The following is a 15,023-nucleotide window of genomic DNA, read 5'->3' as shown; positions in this document are numbered from 1 at the left end:
TTGATTGAGTATTGGGCTAATGATGAATTAGCGCCATACTTGGGTGTTAAAACCGTCCAATTAAATTACGACAAATGTTATTAATTTAAAGTTTCGGATGGAAAAGTTAAAAAAACTATTGAAGAAAGCTTTACTTGCACATCACACAAGGAGGCTGACACAAAAATAATTTTCCATGCCTGTAATATCGTTAATGATTCCAACATTTTGATTAGATGTCTGGATACTGATATTCTACTTATCATGTTAGGAAATATGGTAAATCTATCTAGTAATTCTAATATTTGGATTGAAGTTGGAACTGAAAACCATCAAAGGATGATTGATGTGACAAAATTATATGAAGAATTGGGAAGCTCCATTTGCAATGCTCTGCCAGGACTGCACGCTTTTACTGGTTGCGATTTTAATCCTGCTTTTTTTAAAAAAGGAAAAAAAGGCCTCTGCAGTTACTCCATCAGCACGCTGATTTTCAAAAAGCATTCACCGCGTGGAATTATGCGTGGAAAAATATCAATAATTCATATGAATTTAATTGGTTCAAAGGAGATCAATTGCCTCAATTCATTAATGACGTCGTAATTCAACCACCGTTGGAAGATACAGGTATACAATTTATATATTTATAAAAGTCTATTATCTTTGATAATATATTGAATTTAAATTTATTTTTTAGATTCTCAATCCGAAACATTGGAACATTGTATTTATAATGAAGAAGAATACAGCAATGATATAGATTATTCCTGGGCGGCAGTGTGGTCTAGTGGTGGAGCGCCAAACTCGTAATCTGAGGAACCAGGTTCGAGTCCACTAGAGCCATGTAAACATGGAATGTTTTTCCGAAGCTGCGCCCCTCCGTGCAAGATAGGCTCTTGTGCGGAGCAAACTGGGCTCCGTCTTTCGGAAAGAGACGTTAAGCCGCTGGTCCAAAGGGTTAAAGTGAGAGGAGAAGGGTAGTATTGGATGAGAATTGAGTAAAAGGGTTGGGAACGTCCCTACAAAACGCCTTGCAACCCTGAGGGGAGTCAATAAACGAAATTTACGATATAGATTATTCCGATAATGAATTTGATTCTTTGAAATAAAATTTTGTAAATTATAAAGTAACTTGGATGTATAATAAAAACTTTTTTACTTACTTAAATTGCTTAATATTTATTTTATGATGATTATATTAAAAAATTAATAAGAATAATGTTAAATAATAAACAAGACAAGATCGAGCCGCCGCCCGTACCTATAAGAATTTTTTTAGACTTTGTAAATGAGTTGCACATTATTTTTTCATACATGCCCGGGCCTGACCGACCACCCCCGTCCTAACACACAGCAGACTAAGATAATTCTTCTTCATATGCAATGTGTAACCTGCAGAAAAACTTTCAGTCTTTGTCAATTCATTTTATGCACTCGTTAATCGCGACATGTTTGACAGCTCACCTATGACACCTGTCCAAATAATTGCTTGACCGACCAGAGCATATTCATGTACACCAGTACTGTAATCGACTATCAAAAAACTAGCTTTTGTCATTTCAGACTTTTTTTGGTTCCGAGCTCTCCGTCTATTAAACTGATTTTATCACTTTGTATCCTCTTCAAAACCAAACAACTTTTGTTTAAAACATTTTTTAAAAGCAATGTTTTTTTTATACAGGGTGAGTTAATTTTAATCCACGCAGGCAAATATCTAAAAAAATATAGAAGATACGGAAAAATGTTTCAGACAAAAGTTGTATGTCTAAAAGTTGTATGGTCTAAAGGGGGACACATGATTCTGATATGAGTCATGTCGTAGATGTTATTTTCAAAAAATTTTAAAGGCTAATTTTTTAAATGGAACTTGATTTTTTCTTGAGATTAAAGTTGTAAATCTCGTCGAGACGTTTTCAAAGCACTATAATAAAAATTTCCTGAGATATTTAAAATTGTTAAATTTTTATGTCATATGTTATGTCATTAATATGTCATAACTGAACACAGATTAGAATGGAATCATGATTTCGATTGGAATAGCGTTGAAATCTTAGATAATGAATCCTATTGTTATAAACGTTTGATTTCGGAGATGATATGCATAAAAAGGCAGGCGAATGGTTTGAATTTACAGACCGATGCGGAGGGTTTACCGGACGCGTATTTAAATGTGATCGAGAGACTGTCTAAAATTTAGAACATCTTTATGCGAGAGTTTATCCCCTCCTCTGGTTTATACACCAGTCTCTATTATGTTAACCTTCCCACCTATGCCTCACTCATTCGCGACGTTTCGAACCGTGAAGTTTGTTGTTACAATGCGATATTCCGGTCTGCAATTGCTCTGTAAGTAAATCCATTAGTCATCTGATTTTAACATAGATAATTTACGCCTTTACCACATTGCGACTCCGTTTGATGGTACAGGTAGGGCTTTCGAATCTTTCTTACCCACCTGGTCTTTCAACCTGGCGAGATTATTTCTAAGATGCGAGGGATGTGGAGCGAGTGCTTACCGGCGTATCTGGAATTTCGGCAACGGTACATCCATAGGATTTCAATCCTTGTTTTTTTTTAATTTTGACTGCGTCTTTTATACTTTGTTCGTCTATTGACTACGCCTTATACTCGACTTCTTTTGCTTCCTCATAGAGGAATTTTCGTGAATTTCGTACATGAACCTTTGATTGCGTATAAAGTTGGGTCTATTTAAGTGATTTATATATGAAATAGGGGTAGAAGAAACCAACGAAGAGATTGGTTTTTGAGTTTTTGATGCCAATGTTATCTTTGTTAATCTTCGTATTTGACTTTATGTAACTTTTAACGCTGAAGAGGACACGAATAATGTGTCGAAACGTACGTTAATATATATATACATATATTTATTTTTATAAATTGTTTGCGCTTTGATTACCGCGCTTGGCTCTAATTGCCTCTCCTATTCACATTGTGTTAATATAGAGAGCCTATATCTTTCTTTATTGTTATATTTTTAATACAAAATATGAAATCTCGTGAAATACCTAATTCTATGTATAAAAGTATGAAGATAAAGTCATCGAAAAGTGAATACTTCACGAGATATTTCATATTTTGTATTACAAATATAACAAAATTTTAAATATTTCAGGAAATTCTTAACGAAAAAGAGCTTTATCAAGACTATTCTACAATTGCGTAAATGTGGTCGTAAGTAGTTGTAAGAGTGTTGTGCGGCGTGGTTGTAAAGCGGTACTGCGGTTGTAAAGCGTGTTGTGGAAGATGATTGAACTTCATCTTTCACGACTACGCCAGATGTAAACGTAAGAGCCAACCAATCAGAGTGCAATCGAAATACACACTGCACTCTGATTGGTTGCTTTAATCAAGTTTACAACATATCGTTACTCTATTGTAGATTGATCCGTTGCACAAGATTTACGGCTACTACTACTCCTATTCCTACAACCCTACGTTTACGCAATTGTAGAATAGCCTTAAAGGCTATTCTACAATTGTTTGAAAACGTCTCAACAAAATTTATAACTTCAATCTTAAGGAAAAAATCAAGTTCCATTTAAGAAATTAGTCGCCTTTAAAATTTCTTGAAAATGATGATATAAATCATGTGTCTCCCTTTAGACCATACAACTTTTGTCTGAAACATTTTTCCGGATCTTCCATATTTTTCGAGATTTGCCTGCGTAAATTAAAATAACTCACCCTGTATATTTAAACATATTTTTTAAAATGGAACACCTTGTATATATATGTGTACATACGCATGTACATATTTTATATATATCGCTCATTTGCTACAACAATATAACTCAAAAAACAAAATTTTTCAAAAAATAGGTTTGAATGTTTTAAATCATAAAATTTTCAATATTATACTTTTAAATACGATTTTGGTGCAATAATTGATTGTAGAAAAACAAAAATATATATTAGCTCTTCTTTTTAGTTATGTCATATGTCATTGTTGTAGCAAATAAGCGATATATATACATATATATATACATATATATATATATATAGTATATAGGTATATACACATATAACTGTGTCTCTAATACTTAATATCTAAATATAGTTAAAGGAAATCTATTCTATACATGCTACCGCTACATAACGTCGTGTGTATGCGTGAAATATACCAGACAGTTATAACAATGCAAAGAAAGGCAGTGCTCCTTGACTGGTATACTTCCATGGAACTATCACAAGATACGATATCAACATCTAGCATCCAGACTGGGTGAAAGAGACTGAAAACTATGAATATTTGGGTTAAACCTAAGTTTCATTTTTGGGGAGTTAGGGGCTGGCCGAACTCCGCGAGGCGGACTCAATGTTAATGCTGCATGTATAGAATGAGCCGGTAGACGCCATCTCGGGATTGCATAATTTGAATGCACTCCCACAGGTGTACACGGTCCTGGGGCACAAAGAGGATTCTTTTCCACTTGGAGAGCACTCATGACCAAAGCTGCTCTGTTATGGTATCTGAAAGATATCGGCTGTCGACTTAGCACCAAATCTGATATAGTGCTAATTTAAGAAAATAGACAGGAAGCTCGGATAAATTAAATTAAAGAAACTTGAAAAATCAACTATTCCTTGTACATGTGTAGTAGTTTTATTTTCTGTGTTAATAGTACTAATATTAATATAAATGTTTATAGAAAAATGTTAAAAAGCGTGAGTACTAAGCTTTAGATGGAAATCTTGCTAAAGTAGATCATTTGCATGAGATAAGAAACTTACTTTTTCAGTAAAAGACGAATATGCGTGTCCGAAACTGTCGGGAATACAGCGTTGATCTTCGCCACTTGTGACTCAGAGTCGGAATTTTGAGTAAAAGTTGTTTCTGTGTTTCTTACTGGAGTCGGAGATCCTAAAGTCAAGTCACCAAATCGAGTCGTCACCGCACTGGTCGATTTCAACGACAGTGGCGTTTTCAGTTCCTGCACATACATATAATTTGAATTGTATAACAATTAAAAAATATCTTGTGTGTATGTGTGTGTGTATGCGTGTATGTATATACGTGTACGTCTACAACTATATCGATACCTAACTTATTAACAAAAAGCATGCATGATTCAATGAGGGGATGACTTTCAATATAAATATTTACTTACCTGCGCACTGGGAGGTAAGAATGCTAGTTGTGGATTATGATAAGGGGACGGTGTTGGATAAATTTGTGGAACTCTGTGAGCAACTGTATGATTTAAGTGCCCACCACTTCCGCTTCCTCCAGTCTATTTATTTGTGGTATATCGTGTGCGTTATCCAAATGCAGCGTGTGCATATCATAAGAATATATACATTTTTACAATTTAACATCACACACGCGCGCGCGCGTACACGAACATACACACGAGCGCGCGCACGCGACACACGCTAAATGATGTATCAAGTGCAGGATAGAATATCTTTGTACATGTAAAAAAAATTAATACGTGAATAAAATTTTACATACAACATTTCACGTAAAATATTTTACTTCTTGAATAATGCTACATTTTCGGATTGTTAATTATGACTTTACATTTCATTTTTAGTCCTTTTACGTTTCAATAGAATACTTTAAAGAATTTAGAAACTCTTTTGTCTTACCAAAATTATTTAAATTTAATCTTTGAACGATTTAATTGAAGAACATCCACTTTTTTTTCAATAAATAAAAATACTTTTTACATAATTTCTTTTTATTTATTACTATTAAAAGTAAACGTTACATGTAATTATGATATACATATAGACATATGTACTTTCAGTAATCTATTTAATTAAAAGTAAAAAATTTTCTTGATGTACGTGGTTTGTTAATAGTTATTTGTGTAACAAGTGTGGGAAGTTGAGAATTGGACACGAGTGCGGGTGATCGCACTCGCCTTCAACTTCCCGCACTTGTTACACAAATAACTATTCCAAACTTATATTAGTGCGCCAACACGATATCACACAGATATGCGATAAGCAGTGTGGCCTAGCAGCGACCTTAGTGAGTAACCTTCCGTTTGCCACGTTTAACGTGTCTTTCTATTGCGATTAATTATCATGCTGCATCGCTTTGCTTACAAGTTTATATGTATTCTGCGATTTTCAAGATGACTGAGTTTCACGAGCAGCACGATAATCCTTTTATAAATTGATTAAAAATTTTTCTTTGTAGATTCGAAAATCTGAACGTTCTTTTACGTAGAATAGCCCTGCTGAAAAAGCTTGATTAAAACCATTAGAAAATCCTATTCAGTCTAATAAGATCGAATTGTGTTTTTGAACCTGCATTTTCCATTAAAACATAATTACTCTCAAATCGGTTGTATTTTGTTAAACTGGAACTTATGCCAATAGTATGTATAAATAAGTTTTTATGGTTTTAAATAAGATTTTATAGAAATATTCACATTCCGTCCTATATGTTTTAATATGTCTATTTTGGTTCCGATCGCTCAATCAGGAACAATAAAAACTATTTAAATATTTGATTGCTATTTTACGATTGAGCGTAATCGGAACCAATATAGACATATTAAAACATATAGGACGGAATGTGAATATTTCTATCAAATCTTATTCAAAACCATAAAAACTTATTTATACATACTATTGGCATAAGTTCCAGTTCAACAAAGTACAACCGATTTGAGAGTAATTATGTTTTAATGGAAAATGCAGGTTCAAAAACACAATTCGATCTTATTAGACCGAATAGGATTTTCTAATGGTTTTAATCGAGCTTTTTCAGCAGGGAAGACATATCATTTTTTTTCTTGTTGATACTAAACACAATAGAAGAACGCGGTAAATGCGAGGTTACTTGCTAAGGTTACTGCTAGGCAGAACTGCTTACCGCATATCGGTGTAATATCGTGTTGGCGTTATTATAAAAGTTCGGAAAATTTTTTAACAGACCACGTAATGTGAGAAAATAAACATCCTTTCTTTCATTTTATATATTTATAAATAATGTGTATTTTACTTTGTTTTCAGTGTCACCAAAATTAAACTAAAAATCTAATTAGTATATGTAACTGTTTGTGAGACATATATCTAATTATCTTTAATAACAAATAAAAAGAAAATACATTTATATACATTCCATCTATCTGTAATTTTTTTTTAAGGGGGGGGGGAAATTATTTATACAGAGTGTTTCTTATAGAACATCCATTAATTATATAGCGCTATTTCTTATAAAAAAATTGAGTAAAAAATTCCTGAACCATTTTTTTTTATAATGCTTAATAAAGCAATAACTATAGAGTAAAGAAAATCCAATCAGTGTCCTCCTTTAGACGTCAGTGAGTGGTAGCGTGCTTGGTAGTGTGAATGTGTGTGCTCTGTAATTCTCCTGCATAAAAACCGTCTTCTACGACAACTTCGTTGTCATGGTAAACTGTACTACCAGCGGAAATTATAGCATCATCTTTTCCTCTCTGGATTAATTATTGTAGTACTATGATTCCTTAAAATCAGAAATCCAATGGGCATTTAACCCTTTAGGGGCCTGTGTACATAATTATGTAAAAAAAAAAAAAAAAAATTAACGCGTGGTCGCCACGCGCGTTAGAAGTGAAACTTCTGAAGGCAAGACTTTGCCATAACTTTTCTGAAATTAATACAAAAACAATGCAACGGAATTAGTCACTCCAAGCCGCCCGCAACTCGAAAATATAGTGTTACACGCAGTTCTCACTATATCCGTCTCGCCAGTGCCGTACGCCTGATCAAATTTTCGTGACGCGTTTTCGAGTCGCAAAATCGAATTTACTTACCGATCCAAAAGGAGTTTCACTTTGTACGCCTGTTGGTCGAATTTTCGTGACACTATTTCGTGACGTTTTTTCGTGTCGCACAATCGAACTTACTACCGTACCAAAGAAGTTTCATTTCGTACGCCTATTGTCGAATTTTCGTTACACTTTTCGTGTCGCATAATCGAACTTACTACCGTGCCAGAAAAAGAATCGTCTCGCCAACGCCGTATGCCTATTGGTCAAATTTTCGTTACACTTTTCGTGTCGCACAATCGAACTTACTACCGTACCAAAGAAGTTTCACTTCCGTTACACTTTTTCGTGTCGCGAATCGAACTCACTACCGTGCCTAAAGAAGTTTCACTAAAAAAAAAAAAAAAAGCTTTCATCAGGGACATCTTTTAAGACTATCTTATAAATTATAACATTTTACTCAACAGGATCGATATGTGGCCCCTAAAGGGTTAAAGAAGAAAGAAAGCATCACCTTCGGTCGAAAAATAGACCAATTTCATGATGTAACTTTACCAAAAATTATCAGAATATGACAATTCAAGAAACATTTTACAGCTTCAGGTCTTTACTTTTCAGATTAGTCTTTAGATAATGGTGAGGAGCACTCACGCATACTATCAGGCGCACAGCTCATTGACGTATGTCTGTTTCAAGGACGTTAATTGGATTATCTTTATTCAATAAGTACTGCTTTATTAAGCATTATAGAAAAAATGGTTCAAAAATTTTTGACTCAATTTTTGATAAGAAATAGCGCTATATAATTAGTAGATGTTCTTGAAGAAACATTTAGTGTCTTTCCTTTATATAAATGGAATATACTTTTAATAAATATACCAATTGCCACACACACACACACACACGCACGCGCACGCGCACGCGCGCGCACGCACGCACGCACGCACGCACGCACGCACGCACGCACACATACAGACAGACTAAGTTTGTTTTACTCGCTTTCATAATGTCAGTACTGACACTCAGAGGCAGCATCCCAGGTAGCAGAGTGACGTCAAATGACGTCCTAATAACGTCTTAATGACGTCTTAGACGTCATTAAGACGTCTTTAAACGTTATTTTGCTACCTGGGATGTTTATACGTTCATTTAGGATATAGCGTACAAACGCTATTTACAAGCTAAACGACAGTATGTGTTTAGTGTGACAAAAATATTTTTTAAACAAGTGCATTTCAAAATAGATTAACGATAATTATTAACATTAGCAATAAGAGATTTTTATATTACATTTTTATCTTCATTGAAAGAAAGTGATGATGATATTGAATTATATCATAGAAAATTATATTATAGAAAAAAACTTTCTAAATTAAAAATACAGAATTATATGCTATGTTAAAAATAAACTATAACTATCATTCACGGGCTTCTTACTTAAATGTTCATAGAAAATATTAAAGTAACCATTATAGTCAGAAAAAAATTAAGAAATAAAGTTATACAATAGATAAATTAATGTATTATACATATATTGAAAAACTATTTACTTCAATTAGTGTAAATATCTTGTAAAATCTTGAAAATATCTATAATAAAAACCTCAAATACGATATAACTGCTTGGAAAGAGTTAGTTGATTAAAATTTATAATATTTTACTTTTTAAAAATAAACTACTTCTTTACAACATTTCACAACATGTCATCTGACAACAGTTTGATTTAACAGTTTGTAATTTTTCTTATTCATTGGATCAATTATTTACGTTCATATTTACATTCATTCATATTAAATAAAATATTACTTGTCCTTGGATTTGTTTTTTTCGTTCTTTATTCGTTACTGTCTGAATTAGTAATATTTAAATATTGCGTTCGTCTTACAAGTAATTTCTTTCAAGTGCCACACACCGACTTTTTCATTTTTTGTATTTTAATTCAAGATGTTTAGATGTCGAAAGACGATTTTTTATGTAAAAAATAACTGCTTAGTATTAACCATAACACTTATATTCAATGTCTCATTTTTAATAATGGAATAAAATACTTCGGAAATAACATTTTCTCCAAAAAATGTTTTAAACAAAAGTTGTTTGATTTGGAAAAAAAATGTAAAATAGTGACCTTTATGCATAGTGTATAGGGTATACGCTCGTCGACAGAAAAGTTGTACGTGACGTAAACCATAGATTTTTAGTACTGGCAGTAAATATCGAAACTCAGCCTATGTGTCAATCATTTTATGATACAAAAAATATTTGTTGTGCCTTCCTCTATCACTCCTAAAAATTTTGGCACAAATTTTTGAATCACCCTGTATATGTTACGGGCAAAGTTCGCATAGTGTGCAGTGTCGGCATTGCCCGGGCAATGTCAGCATTTCACAACGCGACTGGGCAAAGTAGTTTATTAGCGGATATTGCCCGGTTTGATGTGGACAAAGTTAACACTGCCCATCCAGCGATGGCAATGTCAACGACTATTATCACATTGCGGACTTTGCTCGGTTCCAAGTGGGCAATATCGAAAATTAACAGTTAGCCTTATGTAGGCAAAGGAGGGGCTCCGTTTCCACCGAGACGAGTTGCCACATGGGTTTACAACTTTCCACGCATGTACTTTGCAAGGCACACTATGGGTCTAGTTTAACGGTAGAGGAGCCCCCCGCAGAGGGACGGAACCTACTGCCTTCACGCATACACTTTCCACATGACTACGTGAGACGAGTTGCCACATGGGTTTACAACTTTTCGCGTCATGACTGCATCAATAAGTGTCCACAACGCGTTGTGGCATTTTCACATTGCCAAAACGCGTTGTGAGCGTTATTGAAAGTGCCACGATACGAATTTCCCGTTGTGGCCTTTTTGAATATGCCACGCGTTGTGGTCGGCTTTTTCGTTTAGTGAGCGTCCGTCTTTGAGGCATGTCCTGACATGTCCATTTAGCGCAGCTTGTTAGTCCACGGAGATTTAGCATTGTCGACATTGCTCACATGGAATTGAGCAAAGTCCGCAATGTGATAATAGTTGCTGGCATTGCCATCGCTGGATGGGCAGAGTGTCAATTTTGCCTACATCAAACCGGGCAATGTCCGCTAATAAACTACTTTGCCCAGTCGCGTTGTGCAATGCTGACATTGCCCGGGCAATGCCGACACCATGCAGACTTTGCCCGTAACATATACATATATACAACAACTACATTGTATAAAATTATAATTTCAGTTAATTTTATTTATCTGTAATTAAAAAGAGTTAGCCTAATAAAAATTTTAGAAAAACGGGAGTTAAAAAATATAACAAAATAAAAAACATCTTATATAACACGAAATATCTTTTAAAATATTTATTTTTCGTACATTTTACCTTAATATTTTTATACGCAGAATAATGAGAGGAATCGATTTACGTAGAAAAAATTATAGAAATTTCTTGGAAACATTTAAGTGACTTTTATATGACCTTGGCAGAAACTCCCAAGGTCAAACAAAGGTTATTTTATTCCATTATTAAAAATAAGACATGTATAAACGGTTAATATTGAGCAGTTATTTTTTGCATGAAAAATTATCTTTCGACATCTTGAATCAAAATCCAAAAAATTGGCATGTGACATTTGAAAGAGGTTACTTGTTAGCTGAAAGCGCGTGTTTTTGTTACACTATTTCTTTAGAAATAAAAACAAAGCAAGAGTAAGCGAGAAAGAATAACGTATTTGCTAAAAAAAATAGTCGTTATTACAAAAGTTTAAGGCTTTACAAAAGTGCTTTGAAATGTAAGATCCATTGGTAATACATACGAACGTTTTTAGTGTAAAAGCGAGCAAGAAAAACTTGGCCACAATATGCCAGGAAACACTTGGACACTTTCAAATAAAATATTCAATGGTTGAAAAATATTTTACATTGCGACTTATAAAATATCAATATAACAGGGTTATATATGTTAGGACAAAGTTAAAATAAATCTAATGATACATATTATATATACAATGTTTTAATAAAACAATCAAACACCACAACATAAACACTATAAAAGTATTAAATGATATAAAATGTTAACATAAACATTCTTTTGGCATAGCAAAGTATCAACTTTGACATTCTTATAATGTGGTAAAATATAAATCTTGACATGAACCTTGATCTTTAATGTTACACTCTTTCCTTTATTAATATTATCCAGATAGAGAAAGAACATCGCCAATTTTATTATGGGTTCTGGGCTATGAACGCATAGTTCTATATCCATTTCTAAAAAAGGTTGGTAGAAATAATAATAATATAACCATATCTAATATTAAATAATTAGCACTAAAAACTTCACACGAATTAACATAAATATATTATAAATAATATCATTAATTTTATATAAAATAATATATTTTGTAATATCGTCCAGGGTACCTTCCCGTGGTGACAATAATATGACAAACAAACTTATTTGTTTGTTCAGCTAAGTCTCTGGTATACAATCAAGATACGTAAATAAAATAATATATTGTGTTTTAGCAGAATGAAATGGCAAAGGATTGAATTCTATAAAAGCGTATTATTGCATTTGCAAAAATAAGGCTTGTACTATATTGGATGTTGTACTTATATCATGACATTGGTGTGGTATTTAAGTCAAGGCAAATACTCAAACGCAAAAATTAAGCTGTTATCAGAACATATTGTAGATATTTTTATATCATTTTCTGACAGTTCTGACGATGAAGGTATTATAATAATGAATAGGTATTAAGATTGGAATTGAACTGGTCATAACTTCTTTTGCTCTCCGTCCCAAAATCTAAAATTATTTTTCTAGTATTTCTAGTAATATACACAACAATATCTACAAAATGATATATGTTTCAATACTGTGCGCGTTCATTTTGGGTAAAGTTCTTTCTATCAATAATATATCCATCAAGGAAAGTAGAAACGAGTCCAAGAAAACTATTAATTATATGGTGTATAATTTGTAATCACAATAATTGTTGATAATTTTAAAAAGTAAATTTATCCTAAATTATGGCGGAATAATATTCTTTTCTCTGAAAATACATTTTTATGGTCAAGATTCCTCGTATGTTAGTAAAGTAAATCATTAATAGCGATTAAATTCTGCTAAAATATATGTTAACACAAATAATAAATTTATAAAATGTGATTTTTTTTTGCGATAAAAGTAAATCTGACATATTTATATCAGATGAATAATAACAATTTGGAGAAAATAAATATAAAAATTTTGCAAATTGAGAAAGTATGGTAATAATGGTATAAATATACCAAAGCTAGTGACACCGGAAATCTTATGATTACTGATAACTAAATTTTAAATAAATATAAATATTTAGATATTTTAAAGGAAAACTTGAAATAACTTGAGAAAAATTTAGACTCACTAGATTTTTGTTTTCGACAAGTACACTTGTATAACGTATGTACCTCATGTAGAAATATGCCACTACAAAATTTTCAAATCTCAAACTGTCCATCAGACATCGATGGAAAATTAAAAAAATCGTCACTTTCAAGAAAAAAGTGCTTTGTAAATATTTATATTGAGTGTTATTTAAAAATCTGATATATATCTCATTCTGATATTATAAACATTAAACGCAAAGTGACAAAAAAATGAAATAAATTTATTATTTAATAAATTGCAGTAAAAATATTTTAAAAGTGATTATTTCAAAATCTGTTAATTTTAAAGAGTATAAATTTCATAGTGTAACATAGTCATCTTTTTAAGCATTTAACATTTGACTCAGAAATACGTCAACTTTTATGACTTCCTGCTTATATATATATATATATATATATATATATATATATATAAATTCAACTAATTGTTATAACTGACCTGCATAGGAATATCTTGAGAAGTAGTGGTAGTGGCTGAGCTCAGTGCCATCGAGTTTTGAGACTGTATATACTGAGAATACTGCCAATATCTCACTCTTGGATCTTCCCATGTTGTAGTTCGATTGAAATGATTTATGAAATATCTGAAAGACATTTCATTAACAGTCATATTTAATTTCTCATGCTAAAGAAATATGTGATTTTCTATAAGCATTTTTAACTTGAGGCATCTATCGGAGCCAAACTTCTTTGAGCACAAAGCATTTCGATTAATGCACGTAGAATATTATCTACATCCTTATCTTCTTCTTCAACAGATATATTCATAATTTGGCCATTTATTTATTTCGATAACTGTAATTATTACTATGTGCGTTAAACTTTGCACAACATGGATTTACTGATATGGGACAATTTTGATTTCGAGAACTTTATCAGTACGCTATCCTTAATAATAAAAGGAATATGACGATAAAAAGTTCTAGAGTGCAATTTACATACGGACGACCGCTGCGAATGTCATATCTGCATTCCCAGCCCGGTGGTAATTGACTCCTGTCATTCTGCTCCGCCATCTTTCCGCGTTGTGTTGTTTTGATAATCACAACGAAAATATCACGTAGATTACTCTTCTTCTTCAAGTCCGCTATCAATACGCTACTATTTATCCAATCTCTATAGCGTTGTAGCGTTTGAGAGGCTTCTTCTTCTTTTTTGTTTAATGGCACCCGCCTCTTGTCAGTGGACGATACGGCCAATTTCTTGTTGAAAATGAGTGTCAATGAAGCTTGTGTCACTATCGCAATATTCAAGATCTATTTCCATTCGAGTGGTGAGACAGCATAAACTGTGTATGTACGTGATGTAGAAAGGAAAGCTTAAGGGGCGGTGGAGGGGAGTGCAGCGCGCGGTTCTTTGAATTTCAATAGCCTTATGCCCGTGTCACACTACGTATCGCGGACGCGGATCGGATTGGGATTACGGATCGCGGATCGGATATCAACCAATCACAGATGAGCTGCTCGTCCATGATTGGCTAGATTACGATCCGCGATCCGCAATCTCAATCCGATCCGCGTCCGCGATACGTAGTGTGAAGAGCACTTTACAAAAGGCCATGATTGCCATGATATAAAGCGTCGTCTACACAATGGCAACAGCAGTATGCAGAAGACGTAAACGGTAAGCTATTGACCAACCACAGTCGATTATTCTTAAATTGTAAATAAATGAATCAAAACATAAAAATTATTTAATCAATTAATGTTTCAGCGGCAGTTGTCGACGACGTGCGTCAATTATGGATAATTTAACACAGACATATTACGACTGGTACTGCAATTATATAAATTCTGTAAATAATCATAGAAGAAAATTACAGAAAGCAATAACGCTTGTAATTCCTGTAATAATTGAACATTTACAAGAAAAAAAACGAAAACCATATAAAAAG

The 15,023-nt window shown here is 33.0% G+C and overlaps 1 protein-coding gene across 1 annotated transcript in view; it reads right to left on the bottom strand.

Moving 5' to 3' along the window:
• The window catches only part of LOC139823099 (uncharacterized), a 36,185-nt gene extending 21,807 nt beyond the window's left edge, over positions 1-14,378 (bottom strand). Inside the window, exons 1-5 of the mRNA XM_071795396.1 lie at positions 14,072-14,378; positions 13,569-13,713; positions 5,109-5,231; positions 4,732-4,931; positions 4,261-4,470 (exon numbers count right to left, since the gene is read on the bottom strand). Of these exons, the coding sequence (XP_071651497.1) occupies positions 4,261-4,470; positions 4,732-4,931; positions 5,109-5,231; positions 13,569-13,713; positions 14,072-14,145 (752 nt within the window). The 5' untranslated portion in view covers positions 14,146-14,378. The remainder of the gene's footprint in view (positions 1-4,260; positions 4,471-4,731; positions 4,932-5,108; positions 5,232-13,568; positions 13,714-14,071) is intronic.
• Between the last annotated feature and the right edge of the window lie 645 nt (positions 14,379-15,023).

This window comes from Temnothorax longispinosus, chromosome 12 (assembly GCF_030848805.1).
Source record: "Temnothorax longispinosus isolate EJ_2023e chromosome 12, Tlon_JGU_v1, whole genome shotgun sequence".
Taxonomy (NCBI): Eukaryota; Metazoa; Arthropoda; class Insecta; order Hymenoptera; family Formicidae; genus Temnothorax; species Temnothorax longispinosus.
The sequence above is the reverse complement of the archived record's forward strand: the minus strand, read 5'-3'. Positions and strand labels throughout refer to the sequence as shown.